This window comes from Zosterops lateralis (assembly GCF_965231275.1).
Source record: "Zosterops lateralis genome assembly, chromosome: Z".
Taxonomy (NCBI): domain Eukaryota; kingdom Metazoa; phylum Chordata; class Aves; order Passeriformes; family Zosteropidae; genus Zosterops; species Zosterops lateralis.
The window spans coordinates 19,353,483-19,371,783 of NC_139800.1; the positions used below are offsets into that span (position 1 = coordinate 19,353,483).

Genomic DNA, 18,301 nt, shown 5'->3' on the forward strand with positions numbered 1-18,301 from the left:
ATTTAGGAAAACATTAGGAACTCAAGGGCGAAAATATTACTTGGCCAAGTATGTTGAACTAATGCTGAGAAATGGGACTCTGTGAATCTGAATTCAACTCAGTTTTTTAAAGCTACTTACCCGGTCTCCTTCCACTGTTGGCCAATTGACAGAAATTCAATATTTTTCTTCTAGTGAATGAAAAGCATAGTCAGAAACAGCCATTGGGGTCAGGTTCATATGCAAAAGCTCCTCTTGTGCTTTTGTTTCCTAATTGCTTTTGGAAGGATTTTTCAGACTGGGCTGACGCAGTTGTGTGTGTGAATTTCCTGGCAAATAAGAAAGGTGACTGTGTCCAAAAGACATTTAAGAGTGTGAATTCACAGCCTTTCCATGTCTAATCAAGGAGCGTAAACCATTAGCCACATGTTCCCCATTTCCATCACATTTTTTCACACTTAAACAAAAACATGCCAAAGGAAAGGTGCTACATTTTTTAATACCCCCAAATAGGAACCACAGGAGTCCATTAAATGCTGTGGTCATTTCCAGCATACAAATCAATTTTCCTTGTGGTGGTGAAGTGGTGAATAATGACTGGTTTGTTTAAAGGAGCATGACTGATTTTGGACGAAGGATCCTGTCACTTTGGCATTTTTAGTTTTATTTATTGCATGCAAGCATATAAAACCTGGTACTGGTCTCAGTGCCAGGCTTACTAGTGGAAAAGCTGAAAGGACCACATAACGTCTGGTGCAGCAAAGAGGTTCTCCTTCTGCAAAGCATTTGCTGGACTCCTGGAAAATTATTTTGATTAACATGGCAGAGAAGGATTTCATCAGTTGGCATCTACTGGCTTTATTTTTTCTTCCATTTTGCCTGTGTCAAGATGAATACATGGAGGTGAGCAGAAGATCTTATAAACCAGTGGCCAAAATATTGCAAAGTCACCACCAGACTGGTCACAAAGGTTCCAGAAGCAGGGAAATATTGAAACAGCGGAATCAACTTATAGAGTGGACTGTTGTTAATAGCACATCTACAGACCATAAAGTCCTGAGACCAGAGGTAGATGATGTAGAACTGACTACCTCAGATAGAGTCCAGGTACTCTGAATTAATCTTCTAAAGATATCTTTAAAGCTAATGAAATATTTTATTTTTTTGCTAACATTATTAGTGATATATTTATGAAATAATTTTTATTAAAGTTGTGTGTTGGTCTGTATCCTGCTGGGCTGCTTTACAGGATCTTTTAATGAGCTGGTAGAACCAGCAGTGGTTTGGGACATTGATTTCAACACAAGCAGCAGCGCTTTGTTCTGTTGAAACTGTGAACTTGTGAAATAATATGTTCTGAAATACAGTTTCTTAAGGTATTAATTATTTAATATATCAAAGTTGTAAATATTTCTAATTCATCTGCATGTGAAGGAAAACTACAGAATTTCTAGAGGTATTTGGAGAGATTCAATTAGCAGTGAATAATTTTACTTTAAAATGATATATATAAAGTATATTTCTTGAGCTTAAGACAAACAATTAAATTCTGAATGTTTAAAAATTTTATTCTAAGGAGTACCTTGAAAAAAACAGATACTAATGTAATGAGTAGATTTATTAATATAAATCAACTGACTTAAAAAAGGCTTGCAATGAAACTCTAAATCATCTGCAGTATCTGCATTTTAAGCTGAGAATCTTTTTATGCCTTTCATGGCACTTTACATACTGCAGTCATTAGTTTGTAACATGGGAAAATGGCATAACTCGATTATACACAAAATATTGCAATCCAAATTTGAAAGAAAAAAAATCTGAAGGGCAGAAGATGAAGCTTTTTCTAGCACTAGACAAAACAAAATTCCACTCAAATAAGGGGTTTTTTTTTGATTGATGTGTTTTAGTAACAGCAAGAACATGAGTCCTTTCTTCCTACACCTGATACAAATATTTGAGTCCTGTATAGTTCACCCTTTACTATATGAGGTTTTAAATTTTTTTCAGATCAAAATATGTTATTTTGAATTGCCAAAATCAAGGTCATGCAGATCGGTGTTGAATAATAACCTATGTTATGATAAGCAGAAAAGAGGTTTGATTTTAATCCTCTCCTGGGCTTGAAGAACTGAAATGAATCCAAGTATGGGAATAGGTTTAATACACCACTGTATTCCCTGTATTAAAACTTCACAGTGCTTTGCATTTTGTATTTCTTGGGCAGGAGTTAAATGTTCCTCCAGTGCCCTCAGCAAAACAGATATTTAACTCTAGCCATGTTAAACTGCATTTGCAGAATATAAGCAGTGTAAAACATAAGGTATGCAGTCCAGAGAGCCAGCCAGTGTGTGCAGACCTCTTCACTGCAGGGAGAATTCTGCAGCTGTGTGGTGCAGACCATGTACAAAAGATTCCCCTTTAACACTACACAATTTCAGATAGTGCAGGATTTAATGCAAAACCACAACTTCTTTGGCTCAAACTCTCCCTCAAAGAAAGTGTCACTGTGTTCAGGCAGCATGTGTCTCTCGTCAGAGAGTTTAATTCAACTTGTCTGGAACTGCCTGCTGTGGGAACTGGTTGTGACAATAAAAACAAGCCCTGCAAGTCTGCATACAGCTGCTGGCAGTCATTTACCTGCCAGCCCATCTCCAAGAACCAATCTTTTCTGGGGAAATGATATGATTTTTGGCTTATTGAAATGAAACAGAGTACTAGCAGATGCATGACAGGGATAATCTATCACACAGCGGCTTACGCAATACGTGTTTTCCAATTCCAGACTCTAGGAATTTCTAGGCAGAGGAAGAACAAAGGTGGCACTAACATGTTTTAATTTGTGTCAAATCCCTCTCTTTCCCTTGAGTTATATGGAAAGTAACCAATTCCTATGTTCCTGCTTTCTTGGTTGTTTTAGATAGAATAGCTCTACCCAGCTAAAGAGAATTTAGGCTGGGGAATTTCACCCTCTGGCTGAAGTGTTTTAAAGGTCCCATTCCTTGTTGTGGAAAAAAGATGATAGCATTTGTCATTACTATCATCTTTGCTGCACTGGGTGCAAGGCCAGTTTCCACACTGCTGTTAACTCATGTGAAATATAACATGCATTTCTCAAGAACAAGAACTCTTAGTGACTAAGGAGAGTCATGACAGACCATTTTTCCATTTCAGGTTGCTCTTTGAAAAGCTTTAAACATTACTAGCCAAGCAGTGTTTTACCCTGAGTTTTGGCAACTTTTGTTTGTTTCTTTGCTTGGAGAAGGGGCATGGAGGACCTTAGTGCCCACAGAGACAGACTATTTTGCATTCAGAACAGAAGCCAAGAAGGGTGGAGGTACATTACTTGTCTCCTCCATTGTCTTAGACAATAAAACAGAAACTCATTAAATTAATCAGGAAGTCAAAAAGGGCTGGGTCTCCAATTATGGCTCATTCACAGCTTTAAATTAAGGGAATTTTATAGACCACCTGTTGCCTAGATCATTCTTCTATATACTAAATCATGGAAAATTCAGCAAATAGCCTCAGAAATAGTTCCGGTTTTCTATCAGTGTTAGATGCAGATGCATTTCACAAGCTCCTAAATCATATTCATGTTCTCGCAGCAAAGCCAAAGATTCACTGACAAAATTTATGCATAAATGGCTGTAAAGGATGCCTTTGGCAAGTAGATGGCAACTAATCTGTATGTCACATTTGAGAGTAATTTTACTTTAGGAAAACGTTTTTCCTTTAAATGTACTCTTCATGAAGTTCTCTGCTTTTAAAGATTAAAAGAAAATCCTAAAATATTCATCATCCTTGGAAGCCTATAATGAATATTTTCTTATCCTAGTGAAAAAATCAGTAAAGGTAATAAATTAATTACTTTATGACTTGCATAAACAGCTATTTTGAAATCAGTGGAAATGTTGCATACAACTAGACTGGCAGGACTTGTCTTTTTTCACACCTAAGAACCTGATGAGCCTTTTTTTGAGGTAATGCCAAACAGTACTTGGTTATGACAGTCACTTGTATCTATTTTATTTTAAAATAGTTGTTTCTCTAATGAAGTTGTTCAAGATTTCAGTGCATTATCTGAAAAAGACAAATTGCATCTGCACAGATACTCTCACATGCAGTCCACTTTGCTGGATTCATGTCTTCCCTAAGTTATAATCCACTGTTCTGTCTTTGGATATTTTTAGGCTAAAATTACTTACTTGCTCTTGCCAGGTGTGTATTTAGTTCACCTTGCCATTTAACATGATTAAGAAGCACAATCTAAAAAACCCTGGAGATTTTAATCTCAATGCAAAAATCAACGTTATTCTTTTAGGGGGCAAAAAATGCTTCACAATTCCAGTCCTGTTGTACATGGCCCTTTCAACACTGAAAATGAGCTGAAAGCAGAGCTACTTCTTCTCTCATACTAGGAAAATTATAAAAAGTGTATTGGGTGATTGCCAGTTATGTCCTGCATAACAACTGGAAGATGCAAAACAGCCAGAAAAATATAAATAGGTTCTCCAGGAAGAGACAGTTCAAAAGGCAGAACTTATTTTTCTCATTAAGTATAGACCTTGTCCAGAATTAATCTAAAAAGCATAGCCTTGACCAAACTCCATAAATATGAAGTCCTTCTGGCCACTGGCAAGTCTTAACTTTTCCATCACTCTTTGAATATGAAGGATATTTGTTTAGCTGTCAAGTTGGCCTTTATTCCCATGGTAACTCCACCATCACTGGTTCCAGCTGGACAGAGTATGCATCTGTCTTGGAGGAGTTGCAGTATTTTGGTGGTGGCATGAAATGAATTTTCTATATCCATGAATTTTCTCTATATATCCATCCGATATTCTATATAGGATATTTCCCTATATCCTAACTTAGGTTAGGAACCTAAGTTCCTAAGCCACCTGAAATCAATGAATTCTGGGGGTGTGCTTGGTATTGTCCAAAACACGGGCAGAAAGTTTCAGATGACATCACTGATGACACTGAGGGCAGGAATACAGCACATCTGTGTATTTGTGTGACTCCTTCCATCCTGCCAGAGGCTCATTTTCTGCCACTAAGCCAATAAGTCTGCATTGGGCAAGTAATTTGACAATAATAAAGATAGGGGAAAGGAAAGGAAAGGAAGGCAAATAGTAGAAGGATTAAAGAAAAGTAGTAGTTGGATTGGTGTAACTATCCTTCTCCGAATGTCAAGAAGTGCAGGTTTGCATCTCAGGACACTAGGAAAGAATTGTAGGGGAAAAGAAACAAAGAAACAAAGAGAAAACAAATGAGGAGGTAGAGAAATAAAATCAAACACTGGACCTTGGCCTTATCTGACATACTGGAAGATCTATGAAACTAAGTAATGAAATTCAGTCAGAATTGAATGAGTCTCCATTAGTATAAACACAATAATATGGAAAAGAAACTCACTGAAACAAAACCATAATTAAACTGATTACTATAGTAGCTGAGCTGTACATAATAAACTCATTATTTTATTTATGCTGCTATATTAGTCAGCATATAGGTCTTCATAGTGATACATTCACCACTACAAATAATCAAAAGCCCCTAACACCTTGTGTTGTGGTAAGTTCAAATTTTTGTCTTGTGTATTGGCACTTTTTTAGTATCTCCCAAATTTAATAGCCTGTAAATACACAGGTCTGGGATCATGAAGAGGAATATGCTGCACTAATTTTTTTAGCATCTTCTTTGGGTGGTCCAAAACAGTTTTATTTATGTTCAATGTAGTTCATTGCTAAAGGTCAAATAAAGTTCCTTGTGTCCTAGTACTTTTACAGGCATGTTTGTCATCAAAGGTCAGCTGAAATGTGGGATCAGGATGTGAACCTAATTCAAAATATTCATCTGAATTGCATTACTTGGTATTAATTTATTTTCAAAACCTTCATTATTTAACAGGACAAGTTGTTTTTATTAATATTTGTATAGATTTTTGAATGCTTTGAGAGCTATTCCTTTAAATCTTCCAAAAACAACATCTTCAGGGACAACCTAACTATGTGAGAATTTCATGCCAGATAAGAACTGTTTTGAAAATTTACTAAGTATATAAACAAAAATATATAATGAAGACCCTGTAACCAACATGCATAAAATTGATGTCCTCCATGAATGAGCTACTTAAAACTTATTTTTGTGCACTTAGCCCCCTCAGCCTGGACCACAGAATCCAGACTGCAGTTCCTGCTGCCGAGGTGACTTTGGTGTTCGACTCTATCAAGGGCCCCCAGGACCTCCTGGGCCCCCTGGGATGCCAGGTAAAGATGAAGTTTAATTCACTTTTTTATCAGTCTAATTGAAGGCCATAAATTACAGATTATGCTATGAAATATCAGAGAGTGGTCCAAACATCAGTATTTGGGGACAGATTCAGGAACAAGTTTTTCTTTATTTTCAGAGGAGACAGATATTTTCAGTTATATTCTAAGGTGTTTTCCATTGAAAACCTATTTGTTATTAAAATTCAGCTTTCACAAATTCATATTGAAAGTAATCTTATTACATCTCTAAAGAAAATTGGTCTCTCTTAAAACAGCATGAAGTTCCCAATAAACTTGGAAGAACTTGTTCCCTGGAGCTGATTATTGTGATCACCTTTGTATATCCAGCTGTGTTACTGTGTACTGTATTCAAGGGCTTTTCTTCATCTAGCATACTGCTAGCCAATATTTTACAGAAACACAGATGCTTCTGTTCTCTCACAGAAATTCCTTCACTTCCTTCTTTCATCTTGTCTTTCATAATAAAAATCCTCTTTTTTTTAAACATTAAAAATGTGCACAGAAGAACAGCATACACAAGGAAAGTGTATACTTTGATCTGATAATTGATATGGAAATAGAAGAGCCTAGAGAAGGGAAAATGTGGTTGCATAATGCTGTAAGTTTGTTACAGCAGCTACCTTCAGGGATTTGGAAATCACCATTCCTAAAGCAGAAGTACAACATAAATCAAAGGTTGCTGAAAGACAGAATTGTCTCTACAAAAGTTTACATCTTCTGTTACCACAATAAAAATGCAATTCAGTGATCCATTACTTATTAATAAATACTTGGATTTTTAGAAGCAGGATATGATTTTATACTAGGCCCACATTTTCAAGCTGCAGTGGACATACTGGGGAATGGCCTAGTCCCAGCTTTGCCCTTCCCACCTGTCTCAGTCCCACTTTCTGTCACTGCAGGATACCACAAATCTATGTCTGGCAGCAGCCTCCTGTGCCCTGGGATTTCTGTCTCCTTCATTTGCTGGATATCATGATGTTGTGCCTGTAAGGGGAACAGCAGTTGTTTTTCCCCTTGATTGAATCAAGTGTTGCTTGCAGACTTCTGTTCTGAACTGGCAGAGCAGTTCTGGCTTCACATAAAGGATCATTCTTGTTATTTTTAAGAGCTGCAAATTCCTCTATCCAAACAAAAATGTGCATAATTTCTTTCACCATTTGGCTTCCTTGTTTGAAGTTTTTCTTTTTTTTTTTTTTCCTTAATAGAAAACTCTGAAGGATCACTTCATCATCAGATTTGATCTCAAACAGCACTATTCTTCTTGTAAATTTGTAACCAGACTGAATAATCAAAGAACAAGCAGACTGGCAAAGAACCTAATTTCAATTCAGGTAGAATTAGGACAATGATGACACTATTTAATCCCCTGAGCTGAAAGATCAGGGTTTTGCTGCAGAAGGCATAATAATTGCTCAGTGATTCTAGCCAACCTTAAAATCCTGTCAGCTGCAGACACATTTGGTCAGTACTTTAGTCAGTAAACACCGGGAAGTAAGTAATGCTGCAGTTGCATGAGTATGTTTTATAATGAGTCTTTTCACTCATTTACTCATAATAAGCCATCTCAAAAAAATCTTCATTATAAAAAATTTGTCTCTTTTTTTTAAATCTAGTACTATGCAATCAAATGATCCCTAACCAGCACCCTGCAAATGCACACCATCCTGTATTTAGCACAGATTTTAGGAACTTTATTGCTACAGCCATTCATCTTTTGTGGGGAAGTGTTTTAAAGATAGCAAAATGTTATTCAAAATTATCTTATCCTATCATGATAGACTTAATTTACCAGGAAATTGTTTTTTATAGTAAAGCAAAAGCAAGACTGTTTCTGAAGGCTACCTAGTATGTGTCAATAAAAAGTAGCTTTTGCTTTTCTTGAGCCTTCTGTCTGCTGAGGTCTTCTTCAATATCTCCCCAACAAAGCAATGACTTGAGACACCACCAGTTTCTACAGCACCACCAAGGCAACATGAGGGTTAATTCCCAAAATCTATGTCCTTCTGGAAACCTGCTCACCAAAACCTTTACTGTCAACCTGTCCACACAGCAGTTTCTTATCCATTACAGCTCAGCCTGGGGTTTATGGCACTGAAGAGTACCTGTGTTGCAAGCTGGTGGAAGAGGACCCTGTCACACTTACCTGTTAAAATACAATAAATTATTTAAATAAAACAGAAAGTTTTGTTTCCCTTCAGGAAATCATGGAAACAATGGAAATAATGGAGCAACTGGCCAGGAAGGAGCCAAAGGTGAGAAAGGAGACAAAGGAGATATGGGACCAAGAGGAGAGCGTGGCCATCATGGACCCAAAGGCGAGAAGGGTTACCCTGGGATTCCCCCAGAGCTACAGGTACAGCATCTCTGGCTTGTATTGGCTGCAGCAAATCTCAGATTATGATACTCTTCACTAAAAAAACAGCACCTTGTTACTGTTAGAAGCAAATCCCCTTGTAAATTAATACTGTAACAGCCATATATAGCCCTTGTCCTTACTGAAAAATGTGCTTTGCCAGATCTTTCTGGAAAAGAAAAGCTTTAGTCAGAATCCAGCTGAGAAATAGGCAGGAAGAAACATATATGCTTCTCTTTGAGGGCAAGAAGCCAGTATCTGGGTTATTAAAGGAGAATAGCAGGGACTATCATTTTCCTACCAAGCTGTATCACATAAATAATTGCACTTCCCACAGCATATGGAAAGAGTAAAGGAGTCATGTTTCTCAGGGCAGCCAGGCTTTGTGAGATTCTCAGAAGCACATGTATCCAGCTCCTCAAAGCACAGGCTCAAAATTTTTGAGTGCAGTAAGAGTCCTCTAGTTTCAAAAAATACTCCTCAGTATCTCAGTTATCTGTATATTTCTATATATAGATACTTTAAATATGTTTGGGGCCATGTATGTTCTGCTTATGAATGAATAACTCAAAAGCCAGATGAGCATTTAAATATGTATTCAAGCCTGAGTTGCTGACCTCGACTCTTACATTGGCACAATCTCACAGCTTTTGCAATAAAGCTTCTTCAAATCCCAGGAATCTGGCAGATGGCAGAGAGCTTGTGTATGTGTGTGTATATTTAAATAGATAGATAGATAGATACATATATATATATATAAAATATATGTATATACATATAAAATATGCATGTATAATATACATATATACTCATGGTATCACTGAATATCTTATAAATATACCTTTAATTACATTCAACATATGTCCTTCTACAATTTTAAAATGAACTACCACTATTTTTTTTCTCACATAAAGACAATGGTAGTAATGTCATTAAAATTGAGTGATGAAAGAGGATGAATAACAAAAGTTCATATTATAATACCTACTTCCAGTGTTTAAAATTACATCACTTCTTTTAGCAGATGTGTTTAAAAATATTTACAGTATAGCACATTATTTCCTACCACCATAATTAAGAATATTAAAGTCAGTGGTGGAGAAAACACTTTTGAATACAATACTCTTTAAAGTACAGGATTATTTTGAAAAACTTTGTGTATCCATGTTGACCTGCTACTTCATAATAAGACCTAGGGAGAAAAGACATATTTTTCTCCTGTTCTGATCAGCCCACAAAAAGTAGCTCAGGGTCAAAGAGACTGAAATGGAATCTAGACAAAAGCAATAAATTCCATCAATCTGCCACTGCAGCTGCTTTCCTTTAACACATGATGAACTTTGATGTGATCCTGGCTGAGAAGCAAGATATTAACAATTTGCCGTCATAGAAAATGCATCCATGCAGGGGTAAGGAAAATCAGCCCAAGCTTTCAGCTCACATCTGGAGCTCCTTACATTTCTGAACAGATGGCTAACGATTTCCGTTGTTGGATCCAGACTTGCATTTGATTGTTTTGGTTTTGTTCTGACTTGGATCTGAAATCAAAAGGAGTTTGGGATTTTTTTTTTTTTTAATTTTTAAATACCAGCATAGCTTGAACCTCACCAAAAATGTCATTTTTGTGATGGGCAGTAACAGCTGCAATTGAAGACTTGTCATTTAAGAAGCTGAGATAGAAATAAAAAGCCAAGTCTCTGTGTAACCTTCTGGCAACAAAGTGCAGCAATTTTGCTGCTACCCCATTTGCTCACATAGTGGGGGTGGGGAGGGGGATAACAGACTTACAGAAAAGATCACTCCCTTTCCTGACCAGCCCAGCTAGCAGGGTCATTTCCTGGTATGTTGCTGAGGGTAATTTAAATTGTCTGGTGTGGGACATTTTGCACTGCTTCCTACGAAAAATTTCTATGGCAAGAAGTGAAACCTGAAGTTGAGGCATAGTTTTCATCTTCTTATTTTCCCCTCTTGGTCTCCACCACTCTCTGTTTTCAAGACCAAGAGCAACTGACAAGATAGAAAAAGCATTGAATATTGAGTCCCAGTTGCTGCACCTCCAGAGGACCTCTAATAAAAGTGTTTCATGTATGTCTAAGCAAGAAACACTAATCTGCATGGATTTTACTGAGCATTGTTTATTTTCACACATGCAGTTAAAAGCAATATCCAGTTTAAATGCATTGGGGAATACATAAAAACTATATAAAACTCTTTTGTCAGAAAGACCAGTCATTTCAATACTATGTTGCTGTTGCATCATTCTAGTAAGACTTAAAAGTAAATAACATCTGAAATTAAGGTTCTGAACTGCAAACACTTGACCATACACTTACTTTACAGTCATGAATAGTCCAATTGAATATGAGAACCCCAGTCTTCTTCCAGTTTCATTCAATGGGAGTTTTGTTAACTAGAGTTTATTGGCCTTGGAGCAAGCCCTAGAAGAACATCTCTGTCAGGAAAATAAACAGACTGCAAATACAGGAAAAAATCGGTACCTGATTGCTGTACACATGTGCTTTTTGTGAACAGCTGCCTGAATAAGGACTCGATTTTTGCAGGTCGCATTCATGGCTTCGATGGCTACTCACTTCAGCAATCAGAACAGTGGGATCATCTTCAGTAGTGTTGAAACCAACGTTGGGAATTTTTTTGATGTCATGACTGGGAGATTTGGTGCTCCAGTGAATGGTGAGCATACGCAAAACAAAATAATGCAATTATTGGAGCTATAGGGAGAAGTGTGGCTAATAAGGTTGGAGCACTATTTAACAGCCTTTGCACTCTCTCTGCATGAGCTCTTGCTACCTACTTTCCAGAAAAATGAATTGAAAACTGAGCAAGCCAAGAGAGGTCTTGGCCAGCCAGTGAGACTAGTGCAGACACAAAGGCAGGAGGAAGAGGCATGGCCAGGGCTGGGGAGGGAGCAGGACTGTCTGCTTTGCTGTGGCTCTTAGCCCTTCAGCCACTGTGAGGACAGAACCATGGCCACGATGTTGTAACAAGCTGCAGCAGCTTCACAGTTCCCTCCTTCACCTCCTGCCTCCTGTCAATCTCTTCATCCCTAATCTTCTCCCATGCCAGTTCAGCTGTGAGCTGACCTGAAACAGATGTGTGGCTGGAAATGAGGCATTACAGTTCTTCATGGGTTATTTTTCAGCTGCATCAATCCCCCCTCTTATGCAGCTGTGCTGCTGTAAGAACAACCCCTGCCATATGCAGAATTAAAATTAATCAGATTTTGGAACACTATATGCAGAAGCAAAATATCTGCTGACTACTGGAATGCAGTTTTGCCCACAGCAAACATAACAGCTGTTATGTTTTATAAGCAAGAAGCACAAATCTGCAGCATGATTACTTCTTTCTGTGAAGCAAACAAGTTGTATTTTATAACCTTTTCAGGGGTGTATTTCTTTACTTTCAATATGATGAAACATGAAGATGTGGAGGAAGTGTACGTGTACTTGATGCATAATGGTAATACAGTGTTCAGCTTATATAGGTAAGTAAAGGGCCAGGCCATCTTAATAGAAAAAAACACATTTGTATGGATGTGATAGTTTGCTCACATTTCAAGAAATGTAAAACTGTTTATGTTTTAAAAGAAATTCTCTAGGATAAAATACCTAAAAAGAAAAAACCTTTTTTTTTTTTTTTGGCCACCCTCAGCTTGCATATTTAGACCATGCACCCCACGGATGCTGGACCTAAAATTCAACCTTGATCACCATTTTCTCAAATGCAGGGGAAAGAAGTTAGCACTGCAAGGCAGGGTTGGAGTTCAGTGGTATCATGTTGTCATTCTGCTAAAATATATCTTCATCCAAATTTTGCTTGCCAGAGAAAGGAAATAATGAAGTGTTCAGTGACTATTTACAGTCCTGTTAACATGAAGGCAGAGAAATTTACTTTAAAGTTGGAAACTGTTTAAACTGCAGTAATAAGGATGAGTAAGAGGCAAAGGTCTCCCATTTACTGGCCTTTTTATCATTAGCACACCACCACAGGCTGCTTCATCCTCAATAGATCTTTCCTGCAAAATAAAAACTGCTTCATTTCCCCCTGAAGCACTGATGTCAGAAAAGGCAAGAGGTAGAAGAAAGGGGCCTAAAACTCAGGCAAAGCCAAGAGGTTAGCCCACATCAAATGTACCCATGTTCCAATGAAAGGCTCAGTATGGAGTGAGCTGCCTGTCTGCTCACTGCCTGTGCTGGGAGCACAGGGGGCCAGCTCACATCAGCCTCCTGGCCTAGAGGCATTTAAAATTAGCTGGGATGAATTCAAGATAAAAAAAGCATCACAGAAAATCTGTAGTGTTGTGATCAATGAGCAGTGTTTCGTTTTAAACAAAAAACTTGTTCCTGTGTCCTGGAAAAAAATAAGTTACAATTCCAGAACTTCAGAGAGGAATGAAATACACTTACATAAGGTGCAAAATTTGACTAGGAGATCAAATGCAGAAAGTTGGCAAAATTTCCTTATAAAGCTGAAAAAATGTTGGGAAGTCTTTCAAGAAAGTTCTGCTCAGGATAACAATGTACTTCTTGGAATTTTTTTAAAAAGTTGTTTATTTGGTCATTGTTGAGAAACAAAAAGCTGACTTGTTAAAATATTCATCTTTAGCTATGAATCCAAAGGGAAAGCAGATACTTCAGGAAACAGTGCAGTCCTAAAACTCGCCAAGGGAGATGAAGTTTGGCTGCGAATGGGAAATGGAGCCCTCCATGGGGACCATCAACGCTTCTCCACCTTTGCTGGGTTTCTTCTTTTTGAAACCAAGTAAAAAAAGGAAACAACCCAATAAATGTTCATCTGAATAAACATCTTTTTTGGAATTGGTGTATTTCACTGGACTGTGAAATAACATTACAGCATTGGAGGATCAAGAAGCCTTGTTTTGATGCAATGTGTTGCTACTTGTGTATCAGAGATGAGCTGAATACATTGGGTAGCTGACACAGATTCACAGAGTACGTGTTGTCATCTGGGTTGTATCTATTTAATCATTAAATGTTGTACTGCTCTCTTCCCCAAAAGAGAATTAAAAACAAAGGAAAAGTATTTTAAAGAATTTAAAGAGCAGTATACATAAAGTCAATTTAATCTCTAAATATACTTTAGTTAAATATATGTCAGGAATTGAACAGCTGTTTCAAAATTTTTGGATCATTTCTTCAGCTCTTCTTACATGTTCATTTAAGTTTGCATCATGAAAACAGGCCTGAATGTATTATAAGCAGGCTCAGGTGAGACCAGATCTAAAGGAAGAAGTTTGTACTGGATTGGAATGAGCTCAAATTGAAGAAAAAAATGTGAAAATATAGATGTCAAGGATTCAAAGGAATGCTTTATTGCATTCCCATCTTGAACCTCTGAAGATGTATCCGGTGTCATTTTTCACAGATTTTTAGCACATATTTATGCTTAGTCTCTCTCTCTCTCTTAGAAGAGTGTCAGTAGTTCTTGCCTTAGTAGCAGCTTAAAGCTAAGGTAATTTAGTTTGCAGTGTGAAGGGGATCAGGCAAGGGAACTGTAATGTTTCCCCCAAGCCTTAGAATTTTTAAAACCTGATGTAACTGAATGCAGGGTGTCAAAGCAAAGGCATATACGCTAGAGAAATCAGGATACACCAACAGCACAAAGATACACAAACTTTGTGGTGTTTGGAGCTCCTTCAGAAGGATGTACCTTATAATATTGCATATTTACTTAACAGTGAAGATGTTGAAACAGTTTTCCTAGCAGCCTTCCAAGAATTAGTATTTCAGGAAAAGCCATTGCAAAGCAGCAGCTAAGCCAGTTCAATATTTAAACTGGTGAAAGCAAATGCTAGCTGGCTTAGTAGTTCTGGTCCCAATACACTGGGCCACTCTTCAGCAGTCATGTCACTGGCTTTTCAAAATTTGGGTACCTGAAATTCTGTCTTGCTATTTTCATTTGAATAAGCACCAAAAATACTGAAGTTTGAACGTATATTATTCTGTCTCTCCACACAAAAGTTAATGAAATATAAATTCCTTTTTATAGACATTACATTTTAATCAGATATTACCTGCCATTAATGTATAACAAGAAGGTGGGGTTAGGAAAAGTATTTATTTGAAATTCTTTTATACCGGACACAGGTATCAGTATCACAGGTACCAGTACCACAGGTAACACAAAAATGGAGCAAATGAATCAAAATCTGCCCTATGAATTTGTATGTCCTTGTACACATTCCTAGCGTATGTAACCATATCTTATGAAGAAAAATGCATGTTGATACTTGATGATTATGACTTGTGATTTTTTTAGTTTTATGCATCAACCACTGAAAATATTAGCTTTAATGAACTGTTGTCTGATGAGTTTTTATCATTTCTTATGAACTTGGGTCTGGTCTGTGCCACAGAGGTTTTCAAAACCTGAGACCATGTTATTTTCTTAAGCTTACTTTGTAAAACATGTATTTATCCAATAAAGATTAATGTTACAAAGCTATACTGGTTTGTTCATATCTATATTTACCAAGGATATTACCATTTGGAGACAACAGAGAGATGTTATCTTTAATATGCTTTTCCCAAGCATTCATTTTGCTACTGAATGGGAGAAAGCCAGCATTAAGAATTCAAATATATTTTGCACGTGTGTGGGTATATATATACACACATATATATACATAAAATTTAAATCTATAAGGTTACCTTTGGGTACTTACTCTTGCTTTGTGACATGGCCATTTTAAGCCATTTTGGCCAGAATGAAGCACTTAGAAACTGTATGACAGATAATTTCAAGCTCCTTATTACCTTATTATCTGCTGTAATTACCATAATATAAGAAAGTCATGTTTTGCCATACCCATTTTGTGTTGTTTTCATGAGTTTTTTGCAACTTGGCCTGCTAAGAGGGGAAAGTGACTAAGAATTACCACAAAAGCTATTTTGACAAACAAAGAGCAGTTCCACGGTTAAAGCTAAACAGTTTTTTACATCAAGGTTACAACTTCCTAGGTTTTGACTGAAATTTCAGCAGTATTTTCTCCACAAATTACTGCATGCAATCTCTGCCAACTGAGTGTCATAATACTTTACAAATAAATAATTAATTCCCATATTAATTTCCCTCAGGAGGAAGATCCTTCAAAATACAGCAGCTGTGAATATGAGTGTGTGTGTCTGTGTGTGTGTTCTTCTTTAAAATTAACAAACTTTATACTCAGTAAGTCATGTGGAATATATGATCTTTTTTTCTCAGAAATGACCATGAAAATTAATCATCTTTCCATTGCTGCTGATAATTGAAAGGCTCTTGCTTAGCGATACCCAAGACAAAATGTCTTCTGTCAGAGACTTTTATCCTCTGTTATAAAACACATGGTATCTTGTAATTTGTGTTGCAACTGAAAAACCTTCTGGAATCTGCAAAACTGTAATTCGGAGTATACTTAAAAGTTTCTTGTCTTTGCTAAGATGAATCTCTATCTCTCCCCCTCCCTGAGCTCCCAGATTAAGCCAAAACTTGGCAAGACCCACAAATTCCTGCCTGCCACGAGAGCTGTGGTTTGGTAGGTGATATTTGACTTCTGTTTTAGGCGCTGGCATCCTGGCAGCAGAAAATCCTTCTCAACACAGAGCCAAGTTGAGCTCTGCTATGTGTGAACCACCACACCCAAACCTTGGTCCTCTCTTCCTCCAGAGTTCCAGGGACTGCTGTCCTTGCCTGCAACATCCTTGCAAGGCAGCAACTTTCATCTCCAGCTGTGTTATGAGCAGTAATTGCTGCATTTTCCAAAACAGGGCTGTGTGCAACTCAAGAGGTGCTGGGGGCACCCCCCTGGCAGGGGTAAAACACAACTTCTGTGCAAGAAAAAAATGAACTAGAACAAAACCAGACTGGGGGGAAATGTTACATGTCTGAGTCCCAGTTTCACGAGTGGTGTTTTAAGAAAGCAGACAGAGGTTTAGTTAGAATCTGTGGGAAAAGCAAGAAGTTTATGGTTTTACTTTCAGAAGTTAGTCCGTGGCCTGATTGACTGAAGAAGCAGTTTGGACTGACAATAGTTTACAGTCTCAGCCTCACTGAAAAGCCTGTAAGCCAAAGGAAAATCTTTAAATAAAGTAGTATTTTTCTAAAGAGAGAATAAGGAACAAACCTTACTCTCAGATCTTTCATCTTCCCCTCTCTTTCACTGAGCTTCCTATGTTACAACCTGCTGTTTTCCAAAGCAGTTTTTAATAAAAGTGGCTTTGAATTAATTTTTTTTGCCTCCTTCTTAGTTCAGATTATTAAAATGATTCTTTTGTGCTCAGGGAAAAAAAATCACACAAGGACAAAACATGCAGGGAGTCGTTAAGTGGTGTGTGAAAAGACCCACAGTTCTTAATTTTGGTGAATCAGTAGCGAAGTTCCTCTATTTTGCAGTCAGTTCTGCTTCAACAACCAAAGAAAAACAACCTGGGTGATCAGTTCAGATTTAAAAATCTGAGGCAACAAAAGGTTGTCATGCTCAGATATGAGTGAAGAAAGTCACAAACTCTAGAAACTATCCTCATAAATCAGAAGAACTGGATTAAAGGTACCTAGTATGACCAGGTTTCCTCTTATACCAAAGGGCAAGAGCTCCTTTAGTTCTTGGGCCAAACCACACAGTTTGAGAATTAGAGCATCTGCAGCCACATTAATTTCCAGTCTTCTGCCACTGGACTGATAAATTCAGTGCGCAGATGTTGACATGAAGACTTAAGGATGACAGTGGGAGAGGCTCAATTTTTTCCATCTGCATTTGGAATGGAGCAAGCTATCATCCATGAACACATTCACAGAATAATAAAACCCATGTGGCACAAGGTTTTATTAAACAAAGAGACTCCTTGTACTGACTGGTGAAAAATTGCACAAATGGAGGGCTATTCTACTTTTCTGGAAACAGTCCATCAGACATAAAAAGAAATAAAATAAATTCCACAAAAAGCAGTGTTTTAAAACAATCACATTGCTATAACACCAAGAGTGGAAACGCTCATGTTCAAATTATCTTTGACATCTCAGCTTCTGTTTCCTGTGAATGTGTGTCATAATGTGTTCCTCCCATCCTCTAGTCACATGCTATTTCTTGGTCTTGTCCAGCAGCAAGTATAAGATGCTTGCTGAATAAGGACTTGTCATATACTGGAATGTGACAGGAAGAAATGAATATATGACCATCTTCATTCAGTAACTCCATCCAAATATACAGTTAGAAAAGCGACTTTACTGTAGAAAATAGTGCTTACACTAATACGTAAGACAGGACAACAGAATTAAATTAACTGCAGCTACCTTCATTTTAGAATAGTTTATAAGAGAGATTTTTTTTTTTTTTTTCTTTTTTTTTTTTTTTTTCTTTTCTCAATCCTGGCAGTTTTTTGACAGAAAAATACTCCAGGCTCTTACAGCATAGTAAAGATGATGAAAGCCAAGGAAGTCTGCAATGACTAGAATGTCAGGACAGGAAATTGGAATTCAGAGATTGTGCCATTCTGCCACACGCAAGTCCTGGTCTGCAGCTAAAGTGCTGGATGGAATTTAATTTGTCTCCTGTTCATTATTTAAACTAGAAAATAGTAGAAGCATGGTTGTTTTAAGGAAAATTTTTCAGATACTGCATCACTTCAAATTAACATTTGCTTTCCTCCAAGAC

General features: G+C 37.3%; 1 protein-coding gene across 1 annotated transcript; it reads left to right on the plus strand.

Moving 5' to 3' along the window:
* Positions 1-798: 798 nt before the first annotated feature.
* C1QTNF3 (C1q and TNF related 3) lies at positions 799-13,597 on the plus strand (the record flags this gene model as incomplete). The annotated part of the gene is made up of 6 exons (XM_083883030.1): positions 799-1,086; positions 6,140-6,251; positions 8,477-8,631; positions 11,193-11,322; positions 12,037-12,136; positions 13,258-13,597. 6 exons carry the CDS (start codon positions 799-801, stop codon positions 13,415-13,417), a joined length of 945 nt encoding a protein of 314 aa, XP_083739156.1. The 3' UTR covers positions 13,418-13,597.
* Between the last annotated feature and the right edge of the window lie 4,704 nt (positions 13,598-18,301).